At 48.0% G+C, this 12,567-nt stretch overlaps 1 protein-coding gene across 1 annotated transcript in view; it reads right to left on the reverse strand.

Annotated features, from left to right (window-relative positions):
• Window positions 1-9,589: 9,589 nt before the first annotated feature.
• Window positions 9,590-12,567, reverse strand: part of NALF2 (NALCN channel auxiliary factor 2) — a 29,146-nt gene continuing 26,168 nt past the window's right edge. Inside the window, exon 3 of the mRNA XM_019428598.2 lies at window positions 9,590-12,511. Within this exon, the coding sequence (XP_019284143.2) occupies window positions 12,126-12,511 (386 nt within the window). The 3' untranslated portion in view covers window positions 9,590-12,125. The remainder of the gene's footprint in view (window positions 12,512-12,567) is intronic.

The following is a 12,567-nucleotide window of genomic DNA, read 5'->3' on the forward strand; positions in this document are numbered from 1 at the left end:
ACTGATGAATGGATAAAGAAATTGTGGTTTATATACACAATGGAATACTATGTGGCAATGAGAAAAAATGAAATATGGCCTTTTGTAGCAACGTGGATGGAACTGGAGAGTGTGATGCTAAGTGAAATAAGCCATACAGAGAAAGACAGATACCATATGGTTTCACTCTTATGTGGATCCTGAGAAATGTAACAGAAACCCATGGGGGAGGGGAAGGAAAAAAAAAGAGGTTAGAGTGGGAGAGAGCCAAAGCATAAGAGACTGTTAAAAACTGAGAACAAACTGAGGGTTGATGGGGGGTGGGAGGGAGGGTAGGGTGGGTGATGGGTATTGAGGAGGGCACCTTTTGGGATGAGCACTGGGTGTTGTATGGAAACCAATTTGACAGTAAATTTCATATATTAAAAAAATAAATAAATAAATAAAAATGAAAATTTGTAAATCAGTTTCATGGTGCAAAATTTAAAAGGAATACAAAGGTATATAGTGAAAAAAAAAGTATATCTCATTCCTTCCCTAGTCTCATAATATCTTTCCCTGAAGACAACCACGGTGGCCAGTTTCTTGATGCATATGTCCTTCCACAGATATGTTATGCCTTTACTATATTTATATATCCTTCAAGAGGTATCTATACAAAGACAAACAGATACATGTTTATGTGTTTCTGTTTTCTGTTCACCTCCCACAGACATGAAAGTATCCTGCACACAATGCTCTTCATGTTCTTTTAATGGCTGCATAGTATCACATTGTATCAAAATTAATTTAACCAGTCTTTTATGGATGACATTTGGGTTCCTTCTAATCATTTCTATCATTCATAATGCTGCAATAACTACTCTTGAACATGTGTGATTTGGCAGAGGTGTGGGTATATCTTACTGCAGAATTCTTGAGCCAGATTTTAAATCCAACCGTGAGGCTGCAGGAGGGAATGCTCTGGAATGCTTTAGAAGCCTAACTTTGCCTTCTTTTATCACTTTGCTGCTTTCCTTGAACTCAAGCTGGTGCAACAAAGTACCATTCTGGGATGTGAAGAAAGCAGGCAAAGGCCTGGTAGGCTTTTAACCTCCATTGGTTAACAATGTCCACTTGGCTAATGATTCCTATTTGGTGACATGTTTTGCCCCTTGAACCATTTAAGCAGTGGTCGAATGACAGACTGGTTTTAGAAACCAGGCAGATGGTGGAAATTCATGAAACAAGCAGCGTGTAAGATAATAAATGGCAATTGACTCTTAGCTTCAGTCTTACAAACCAGATGGGGAATTGTGGGGGTGGGGCTGACCTGGAGAAAGCACATTCCATCTACAGGGGGCAGATTTCGTTCCAGCTGGCAATAGGGGCCTAGTACTATCAGATCTTCTGAATTTTTATTTATATTTTAAAGTAAGCCTTACACCCACCGTGGGGCTTGAACTCATGACTTCAAGATCAAGAGTCTCATGCTCTACTGACTGAGCCAGCCAGGGGCCCCCTAGATCTTATAAATTTTTAAGATGCTAGGGATATAGATTTTATGTGAACTCTTATATATACTCCCAATTTATATACAACACTAGTAATAATAATAGTAAACACCCACATAGCACTTATTGTGTGTCAGGCACTGTTCTAAATGCTTTAGATATCACAATGCAATATTCTTTGTATCTCTCTGATGTAGAGTACTACTGTTTATCTCTATTTTACAAATGGGCAAAGTGAGGCACAGAGAGTTTAAGTAACTTTCCCAGAGTCACACAGAACAAGTAGCAGGGTCAGGATGCAAACTCAGGCCATGTTCTTAACGACTATTCTATGAACTTTTAAAACACTCATATTAAATCTCTTATTGAGGAAACCTAAGAGAAATTTAAGTGCCGCACAGACCAACACTGCCAAGCCAAACAAAATGTCTCTGGAAGTCTCTGGTTGGAAACCTCAGCTTCAGAAGGTATCTGCATGAGGCTGCCTGTTGCTCAGCTGGTCCTTTAAACCTCAACATCGCCTGAGTCTCCCCCTGCCATCATTCAAACCCAGGTCAGGTGTCAGCACAGCACAGGAGCCAGGTGAAAGCCCTTTCTCCTCTGCTTCAGTCACACTGCCTGTGTTTTCAGTCCCTCCTGGGAACAGAGTGAGGGTACGGGGCCAGGGCCAGTTGGCCTAGCTTTGGGTCTTCAACAAGTCATGGAACTGTGGGTGAAAACGTGCTAGAACTGTTTTGGAGTTAGAATTCTTGGCTTCTAGTCTTGGCTTTTTGTTCTGCATTTTTTGTAATGGTTTTTATTTTTTTTGGGGGGGGTGCCTTTTGGCCTTTTTGATCCTCAGTTCCTTCATCTGTAAACCCAAACTAATAATTCCTATAACACAGGATTATTGTGAGGAGCAGAAGACACTGTGTATACACGTGCAGTACAAATGGAAGAGGATATTCTTAGCAGTAAGGTTTGTTTGGGGGACAGGAAACTGTCATTTCCCAGAAGAAGCTACCCTGGGATGCAGTCGGGGAAGACGAGCTGTCTCCTCGTATCCCACCCTTCTCAGCGTTATGTTTTTGATTCCAAGCTCTTTCGCCTACCAGTCGTCTTCTAAGACAATGAATGATACTTATCTAACCCTGGGCATGGCTTACAATAGGCTACATTTCTCAATAGGCTACATTTAATATAGTCTCAAATCTTTGCTCCTCAAGAGCTACCTATAGCTTAACGTCTGTGAATATTAGGCTACTCAAGGGAAAAAAAATGCATTGAAAGCAAGACTTAACATTACAGAGAAACCTAGTTTTCATGTCATCAACCACTTTGTGAAAGGATGCCATGTCCTGGTTGAGAATGAGCTTCATATACCAGCAGGAGGGTCATAGGGGAGTGGACAACATAAATGGAAAGGGGAACAGAGAGATGGGAGAACACAACAGATCTAGGGGACAGGGGAAACAAAGGGAGAGGGCAAAGGAATAGATACGGATGTGTTCCTGTGCTCTAGGGGAGGCAGACACTGTGTTCTCTGTATATCTCTAATGTTGTGACAGTGTGATGGTGAGTAACCACTATTCAGATAGATGCCTAGGCAGCCCTGTACAGAGTCCCAGAGAGCCTCCCACTGTGTTCAGTTCCTGTTTGTAGCTCCTTCTCTACTCAGGGCAGCCTACCAGGGATAGGCTTTTTACTCTGGATGTGAGTTGAGGCCAGGCCAAAAGAGTGAGGCAAGAGTGTGGAGGGTCTTGAACGCCAGCTTTCAACTTTTCCAAGCAACAGGAACCATGACAGGGGCAGGATGCCAGGCCACTGCTCCAAGAGGCTCCTGGCTGAGTGCGAGGAAGTCTGGGCTGCAAGGGCAGGAGGCTGGAGGCTGGAGGCTACTTGGTAGGTAATGAGACTGGGGGCAGACAATAGCAGTGAGGTTGGAGGGATGGGTTTAGGATGTAGAATATACACAGACAGACATATAGGATATCTGGGTCATATAGTAGTGGGGTGGAGGAGTCCCAGAGAACTGCTTCTTGTGCCAGGGGCCGAGAGGAGAGGCAGGGCTATTAACATAAACAGTAAATTGGCTCAATGACTCTAGCCCCTTTTTATCAAAAGGCTGCCCAGACCTTTAGTGCAGGCCTGGCTGGGGCCGGTGGTGGGGCGGCCCAGGGTGGCAGCTGTGGAAGCTCTGTCTCATCCCAGGAACCAGGGAGGATCGAAACCTGAAGGGGCTGCAAAGGGAGGGCACCACCCAGCCCCAGCCGTTCCTGCACCCCGGCGGGTACCCGTCTTCGGCCCCACTTTGGCCTGGTGGGTCGAAAGCCAAAGACCGCCAGAGGCGGAGGAAAGCAGGCCAAAGGCGGGCTGGAGTCGGAGGTAGGGGCCGGGGAGCGGCGACGGGCCTGTACTCGGGAAGCGTGGAAGTGGGAGAAAGAGGTGGACTAGGGAGAGCCCACTCTGCAGGCGCCGACGGATCCCTGCGCCAGGCTCAGTTCGGCTGCTCCTCGGCCTCCCTCGCGCCTCCAGCTCGGGTAGGAGGAGCCACAGCGCCACCCAGCGGCATGTGGCGCGGAATGGCAGTCAGGGCTCTTGAGTAGCCCCAAAGGGAGGGGGAGCTGAGTGGAACCGGGCCCCAGAGTGGGGAAGGTGGGGTACACAGTAGTTGACGCGCTCTTAAACCAGACCCTCCATTCACTTCACCCACCATTCCATCTGGCACGTGGCACTAGATGAATCTTACTCCGGGTCAGCTGATGATATTCCTCTTAAAATAAAAACTCTTTCCTGGCTCCCAAGGGGTCTCAGTATAAAGCCCACATTCCCTGGCTTGACCTTCAAGGCCTTCCATGTTTTGATCTCAGGTTATCTTTCAAGCTTCATCTCCTGCTATCTATCCCACACACCCTACCAAGACTCACTCCTGCCCAACTGGATCACTCACTGGCCTCCACATCCATTTACTCAATGAACCTTTAACTAAGGCACTGGGGAAAGAGGGAACGGACAGAAGAGGTCCTTGTCTGCCCAGAGGTTGCATTCAAATGAGGAGCGAGGCAATGAACAAGAAAGCCAATATATAAACAAGATCATTTCAAATATTTACCAGCTCTAGATCATATAAAAAGCAGGGTGGCATGATAGAGTGGGGTAAGAAGGGCACTATCATACCTAATCAGGAAAGGCCTTTCACAGAAAGTGACATGTGAGCTGAGATCTGATGATCTCTGAAGGAGAGTGAAGAGGAGTCAGCCTTGCAAAACTCTGGCAGAAGAACATCTCAGATTGAGGAAGGGTATGTACAAAGGTCTTGAGATAGGAGCAAGCTTAGTATAATATCACAAGAAAAGAAATAAGGCATAGTTGCCGGAGGATAGTGAAAGGAGTGTAGTGGGTGAGACTGACAGGTCATGAAAGGCCCTGTGGACCATGTTAAGGAGTTCGGATTTTATCCCTATGGTGATGGGAAGCTAATGGAGGGTTTTAGCAGGGGAGAAACATGATCTGATTTGCATTTTTAAAAGGTAGCTCGGGGCGGGAGGGGGGGGGGGTGGTTGTTCCTGGGTGGCTCAGTCGGTTCAGCTTCTGACTGCAGCTTAGGTCATGATCTCACAGTTTGTGAGTTCGAGCCCCACATTGGGTTCTCTGCTGTCATCACAGAACCTGCTTCAGATCCTCTGTCCCCCTCTCTGCCCCTCCCCTGCTCGTTCTCTCTCTCTCTCTCTCTCTCTCTCTCAAAAATAAACTTGAAAAATAAAGATAGCTCTGGGCGGACTGTGGCAGGGGGACAAGATTGAGAAGCAGGGAGACCAGTTAGAAGGCCACTGAAGTGGTCCGAGAGAGAGAGAGAGAGAGAGAGAGAGAGAAGAGAGAGAGAGTTGGTGGCCTGGTGTAGGTGGTGACAATGGAGGTAGGAGAAATTGTCAGATTCTAGTAATTTAAGGGATTTCTATTCATGTTTCTTCTTACTAACCAACACAGGAGCTTCTTGGCAGATTCTCTGTGAGTGATCCTTGAATTCCTGCCCTACACCCCTAAGCAGGTAGTCTACTAGGTGCTCACTGTTTAGTGAGTAGATCTGTGACCCTCCACAGAGAAAGTGACCAGAGAATGGCAGTAAGACCGAAACTTGGGCCTGAGGCAGCAGTTCTGGGTCTTCTTTCTAGTTACTCTAATGTACTTCTCCCTTTTTCCTTGTTTGTCCCTCAGTGTCTTCTAAAAATGTTTTGAGAGGGAATGAAAGCAGGAATTATAACCTCCTCCTCTGTGCTAGGAACTGTACTCAATGCTTTCACATATATTACTTCACTGAGGTTAATTTATTTAATCTTTGTAATATCTAATCCTATTCCTTCATTTTAGAGATAAGCATATTAAAACTCCAAAAGGGAAAGGGGCTTTATGAAAGACAAAGTTGCCATAGCACAAAATATTCACAATTTTGAGCCCTGCATAGGGTCCTTTCCCCATTTCACACCCTCATACTGTTTATCTATACTCATTATGCTCAGGTCTTTTCAACCTCTTGTTAATGCTTAGTATTACACAAATGCAAATAAATTTCAGAGTGAAACTGCAGGTCTTGAAAAAGATTCAGGGTTTCATGAAGTCAATGAAAGTGATGTCGAAGATCCTCATTAAAGTCATATGAAGCCCTTGACAAATGGTGATTTGCCAGAGATGGACCAGTTACCACTGGCAGAAGAGAAAATTGACCTGGGTAATGACAGGATCCAGGCTTCAAAGTAAACGATTCAACTCTCAGAGGATTATAAGAGGTCCTTGGGATAATTGAAGAAGCTCTCTAATTTTGGAAAAACAAAACTGTTTATGATGATGTGGTGAGAGGCACTATTGTGGTCCCATGCACTCTGGTCAGGAAATTATATTATGCCCCAGTGCTTGATTCATTCTTTGTTCATTTTAAGAATTAGTGCATATGTGCAATTATTTACACATTTCAAAACACAAAACTATTTGCCACATTTTCAATTTCATTTCTCAAGATAGAGTCCTGTTGAAACCTTTTCCCCCCTTTCCCCTACTCTACTGTGAAGTGTTGGTCCCTACTTCGAGTGGGTTCTTTGTAAATGTCCTTTTTCTAGCACCACTTGTCCTCGAATAACAAGGACTTCATGTAGGCCCAGGCTTCTATTCATCCTGTGATTGGTAAGCCTGGCTGCACATTAGAATCTTTTGTGGAGTCTGTTAAACAATACTGAGGCTGGGACCCCGACCCAGACTAATTAAATCTGAATCTCTGCTGGTGGGGCCACAGCAAAAGCTCTCCAGGTGATTCTGTTGAACTGCCTCCCCACCTCCTAGCATATGCTGAGGCCGGAAGAGACTGAAGCTGTCTGCAGTCAGCCTGAGGGAGAGTACCAGGACCTGGACCCAGGGCAAAGGGGGAGCTCAGAGCGGCATACCTTGTTTTATCATGCCTTGCTTTATTGCACTTTGCAGATACTGCGGGGTTTTTGGTTCTGTTTTGTTTTTTAACAGATGGTTTGTGGCAACCCTGTATGGTAGAAGTCTATCAGCGCCATTTTTTTTTTTTTCAACCGGCATTCGCTCACTTCATGTCTCTATGTGACATTTTGGTAATTCTCACAATATTTAAAACTTTTTCATTATTATATTTGTTATGGTGATCTGTGGTCAGTAATTACAACTCCCTGAAAGCTTAGAGGATGGTTAGCAGTTTTTTGTTTTTTTTTTTTACCAATGAAGTATTTTTTCATTAAGGTATGTACATTTTTTTAGACATAATGCTACTGCACACTTAATAGACTACAGTGTGGTGTAAACATCACGTTTATACACACTGGGAAACCAAAAAATCCATTTGACTGGTTTTATTGTGCTGGTCTGGAACTGAAAAGCACAATATCTCTGAAGTATGCTTGTATTTCCTTGGCAGGGCCATTGTGCCCTTGACTCCCTTAGCACTGTGGGTTTGTAGCTCTCTCCAGTCTCTCACCTTTTTTTGTTTCCTATGCCCAAGGCCAAGATAAGTGGACTGTCCTCATTGACATGTGGTGAGAGAAAAACTCAAATGTTATGGTGAGCATATCATGGTTGCCGAACACATAGCATCATGTTATCCTGTGGATCTATAATGTGAGGTCCTTTACTGCTATATTCTCAGCATCGAGCACAGTGCCTGACATATAGTAATTGCTCACTAGGTATGTTTTCAATGAATGAAGGACCACGTTGAATAGAGGCAGGGTGTGATAAGTACCATGATTAAGGTGCAAAGTGTGCAAAGTGTTCTAGGAGTACAGATCATGCTCAGCTTGGGAGAGGGACAATGTGGATACCTTCATAGCAGAGGTGGCATTTGAGCTGGACTATGAAAACTAGATGAGGAAGTGACAGAGATGGAGAGAAGGCATTCAAGGCAGAAGAAACGGTGTGAGCAAAAGGTAGGAGATAAGAAGGCACAAGCTCATTCAGTGAACTGCCAGCAGGGAAATGTGGCTGGGGGCATGAGTGTGGGATAGTCTATAGGGCAAGATCAGAGTGGCGGGATCGGATCAGAATACAAAGATTCTTGAAAGTCCTGCTAAGAAGCTCACTTTTTTTTTTGAAAAAAATTTTTTACTACATTTATTTATTTTTGAGAGACAGAGTGAGACAGAGTGCGAGCGGGGGAGAGGCAGAGAGAGGAGACACAGGGCAGGCCGGAGTAGGCTCCAGGCCCTGAGCAAGAGTTCAGTACAGAGCCCAACACGGGGCTCGAATCCACGAACTGTGAGATCATGACCTGAGCCGAAGTCGGACACTTAACCGACAGAGCCACCCAGGTGCCCCAGAAGCTCACTCTTGATTAGACAGGCAATGTGGAGCCATCTGATGTTTTGATCACAGGTGTGATCTGTTCACTTTAGGAAGATTAGATGTGTACTTTAAGGCAGCAGGTCTTTCACGAAATGTTTATGGAGTGCCTCCTGAGCACACTGTACTAGGGAGGGTGGGTTGGAGTTGGAGTGACTGGACAAGAGATTAGTTGGTAGGTCATTGCAGTGGTCCAGGCAAGAGCTACTGCAGGCCTGAAGTGGCTGAGTGGGAGGGGGGCGGAAAGGATGGGAAGGATCTGACACATGACAGAGGTAGAATTGACAAAACTCAGTGACCATTGTAAGTGAAGGTGAAGGAAAGAGAAAGAACACTGCGTAATGACAATAATAACGATCAATATTCTTGTGGCTCCTTCCATGCCGGCTGTTGTGCAAAGTGCTTTACGTATACCACGTAATTCTCACAATAAGCCTTTTGATAGATGAGGTCACCAAGGCTCGAAGAAGTCAAGGAACTTGTGCAAAGCTGTACAAGTAGGAGATGGTGGTGGTCAACTTTGCACTCACACACTCTTGGCTCCAGAGACCATATCCTAACCTCCATGCTATGCTGCTTTTGGGGGGATTGGGGGAACTTGCGTTTTCTTGGCAAAGGAATTCAGCAACTGGGTGAGGATGCCAGATTCCCTTCACACACATGCCCTTCCTTCCCCTGTTTATGTGAAAAGATGGTAGGGGTGGAGGGCTCTGTCTGCCCCTCCCCTAGGGTGCCTTTCACTTCTGCGCTGGGTACATGGGCCTAGTAAAGCAGCAGAGGAGAGATGAACTTGGTAGACTTAACAACCAAAGGCTGGAACCAATGTGGAAAACTGGTAATCCCCAGGCCAGGTGGGGCCTGCAGATGTGTTTAGCTCACACAGGAGTTTGCTTTCTTCAAACTTGAGCCAACATTTAGAAATTAGAGGGCTTCATGTAAAAAAAAAAAGAATGAGATCAGGCATCATTGGACCCACATTCCCACAAGACAACCCTGGGCTTGAGCTGCCCCTGCAGACTGTGTGTACCCTGCCTTTCTCACCACTCACAACCGTGGAGTCTGCACTTCACGACAACATGGTCCACCTCACTCACTGATCTCTGCAGAAGTTTAAGTTTGTGATTCCTCACCTGAATGGCCTGTTACAGAGTTTCCTCTTTTTTTTTTTTTTTCTGAGACTTGAACAAAGAGCAGTGCACAGGGTCAATGTCCTCTGGTCCTACCCCTTCTCCAACACAGGCTTTTTCCTCTCACAGTGCTTGACTCCACAGAACAAAACCATAAAGGGAGGGTTATCATCAAGTCTTACCATTTATTTCTTTATGGGGTTAAACAAGAGCAGAAAGGCCTCTGCTCTACAATGCAACAAAACAGAAAGCAATACACATACAGAGACTCTCACGGAAACACAGAGGCAGGGGAAGGGGAACAACTGAATCATAGTCAGGTGAGGGAGGAAGGGACGGTGGGGGTGGGGGTGGGGCTACTAGGAATCGAGCTTGGAGACTCAGTCATAAGAACTAGTGCAAGAGAGTTCTACTCATGAAGCACAGTGTAGAAAATGGCATAAGAAAGCTGCCCAGCTCTGCTGCCTTTGACGGAGGGCAGGGGCAGCTGGAGGGGTGGTGGAAGATCTGGGTGGTGAGGTGAACAGGGACAGTCAAATGACTTTGAGGTGGAGTGAGGTGCCCCTTTCCCCTGCCACTGGGCAAGGCCCTGGGCTGGTCTGAGCCAGGGGTCTCCTGGGCACTTGGTGAGGGGGAAGAGAGGATGGGAGTCTCCAAGGGTCCGTTCTTTGGGGCCCTAAGGTCCCCCTTTACTTCCCAGTCCCTTTTCCCCTCCTGAGGATGCAGGAGTTAGAAGGCTGTACCTAGGGTCTCTCACATCTACATAAGCGTCTCTGGAAAGGAGCCAGCACCTCTTCCCCTCCCCAGCTCAAAAGAGCACTCTAGGGATGGGGTATGTGGCTAGGCCCGAAGTGCTGAGGGCCAAACAGGGGAGTGTGTGGGTGGGGCACAGGGGTTGGGGGAGGGAAACAGGCTGTGAGAAATGAGAAAACCAGCAGGGAAGGACTCCCCGGTCTCACAAAGCCTCTCTGGGACCCAGCAGAGGTCCTTAAATGATTCCCTCTCTACTAGGAGGTCTCCCATCTATCCCCTGCCAACCACTTCTTGGTTTCACCTAATGCAGCTCTAGGCCCACTCGTCCCCTTAACTCATTGGCATCACAGCCTAGGACACAGGCCTTTCTGGTACCGAATGCCACTTGGCCCATTGCAGGAACACAGTTCTGGTGCCCTTTCTTGTCTGCTCCTTTTGGCTTTTAGAGGTCCCGGGCGATGTAGCCTCCGACTCTCTGGAGATCAGCACAAGGCTAACAGCCTCCAAGGGCCTCTCGATGCTTCTTTTCTTGTCTAGTCCTCTAGCCTGACTAAATACCTCAAGTGTCTCAGTCAAGAGACAATAGCACATTATCCTTATTCAGTGGGTCCCCTGGCCTGTCTCTGGACTTTCTTCAGGAAGGGGCAGGCAGGGGTGGCTGGATCAGAGGACCCTCTACAGGGTGAGGAAGAGTCTGGTTGTTCCACAGTTCAGATAGTAACCCATGGGGTCAGGGATGGGAAGGGATGAATACTCTTTGGTAGGCTGGGGATGGGGACAGGGTGGGGATGGGGGAGTCTCATCTCTGGAAAGCCCTGGGGCAATGCCACCAGGTTCTCCTTCATGGAGGCCTGGGCTAGGACAAAATGAGTGTGTATGGGGACCCAGGCCAGGCCTGACCCACTTGGACTTAAGTCCCTCCTCCCTATGGAGATCAGAAATGGAAACATCTTTGGCCTCAAGGCCAAGATCTCCAGGGCAAGAATGGCCCTTGGAAGTATGTGCACCTTCTGTAAGATAATGGCCCTTCAGACAGTGGCAGTCTGACCATGTGCTCTCAGGCTTCTGTTTTGAGGCCCAACAACCGGGTTCCTGTGCTCTTTCCCCACAGGACTCTATGCAACCCTTTCTGATTTGAGGAGGTGTCCTCGAGCCTGCCTCAACACTGATCGTCCTTCTTTCCAAAGCCAGGTGACTATAGACCATTCAGCCATCTCTCTAAGCCCTCTGCCCACATCTCATCTCTCCTCTCCCCTCCTGTCCTGTTCTCTCCTTTCCCTCTTCCCTATCTCTACTCTCTCTCACCACTCTGTACCCCATTACTACCCCTCACTACCTACAGTGGTGGGGCACAGCTTAACTGGGGCCCCGGCCTAGTCGCGACTGTGTGCACCTCATCTCCCAGCCTGGCACTTCCCTGTGGTGGCCCCACGTGGGGCAAGGTGCACTGGAGTGGGAGGAGGGCCACTGCACCGTCTGCCATTGCCTGTAGGGGTATGGGCAGGAGGGAATTAAGGATCGTGGCAACAAAAGGAATGTGGAGGGGGGAAAGAGCTTCTCCCCTCTGTGCCCCCCAGCATTCCCTGCAGGGCCAAGGCTGGGTGAGTAGCCTCCTTCCCTGGGGTCAGGGTTCTCAGCAGGAGTGGGTACTTCTAGCCCCCACTCCCCCCCTTTTTTTGCTAAGCCCCATAGATGGGGACCTGAGGGGGGGCATCTGCTGCTCCTGCCTTTTACTCCCGGATGAGTTTTGCAGCTCCCTGGGGCCCTCTGGCCGTTCTGTCGGAGCTGCTTTTGGGGTGGGGGTAGGCTGGGGGTGATGTGTGGCCCCCCATTTCCCCCCGCCCCCCACCTGGTCCTATACCTCCCATGGGAGGAGCCCCTCCCCCTCCCCCTGGGGGGCTGGAGCTGCTGTCAGTGTGTGGTGGAGGTCTGTCCTCCCTCCCTGCTGTCACTCTTCCCGAGTCAGGCCCTCATCTAGGGTAGGCAGTGCCTCCAGCCCCAGTCCTCCACCACCCTGGCTACTGGAGAAGGACACCATGGTATGGAGGAGCATGAGAACAAGGACATACAGCCGGATCCTGCTGGGGCTGAGGCGGGAGCCCCCAGAGACCGGCAGCATGGAGGGCCTGTGGCTGATGTGGCCTGGAGGGTCATGGCGGGGATGGTAGTGGTGGTACTGTTGGTAGTAGTGGTGGAAATAGGAGTGATGGAATTGCTGGTGGTGGGTTTTGGGGGCCTCAGTCTCCTTGAACTTCTTCTTCTCCGAGTCACAGGATACCCACTGCACGTCACAGCACTTGGTTTCCGGCCGCTTTGGCGAAGTATCCAGCAACCCTGCCAATGGATAAGGAAGGTGTGTGGTGGGGTGCTAAGGGGACAGATGGCTTTCC

This window comes from Panthera pardus, unplaced genomic scaffold (assembly GCF_024362965.1).
Source record: "Panthera pardus isolate Hobbes unplaced genomic scaffold, ASM2436296v1 HiC_scaffold_27, whole genome shotgun sequence".
Classification (NCBI taxonomy): domain Eukaryota; kingdom Metazoa; phylum Chordata; class Mammalia; order Carnivora; family Felidae; genus Panthera; species Panthera pardus.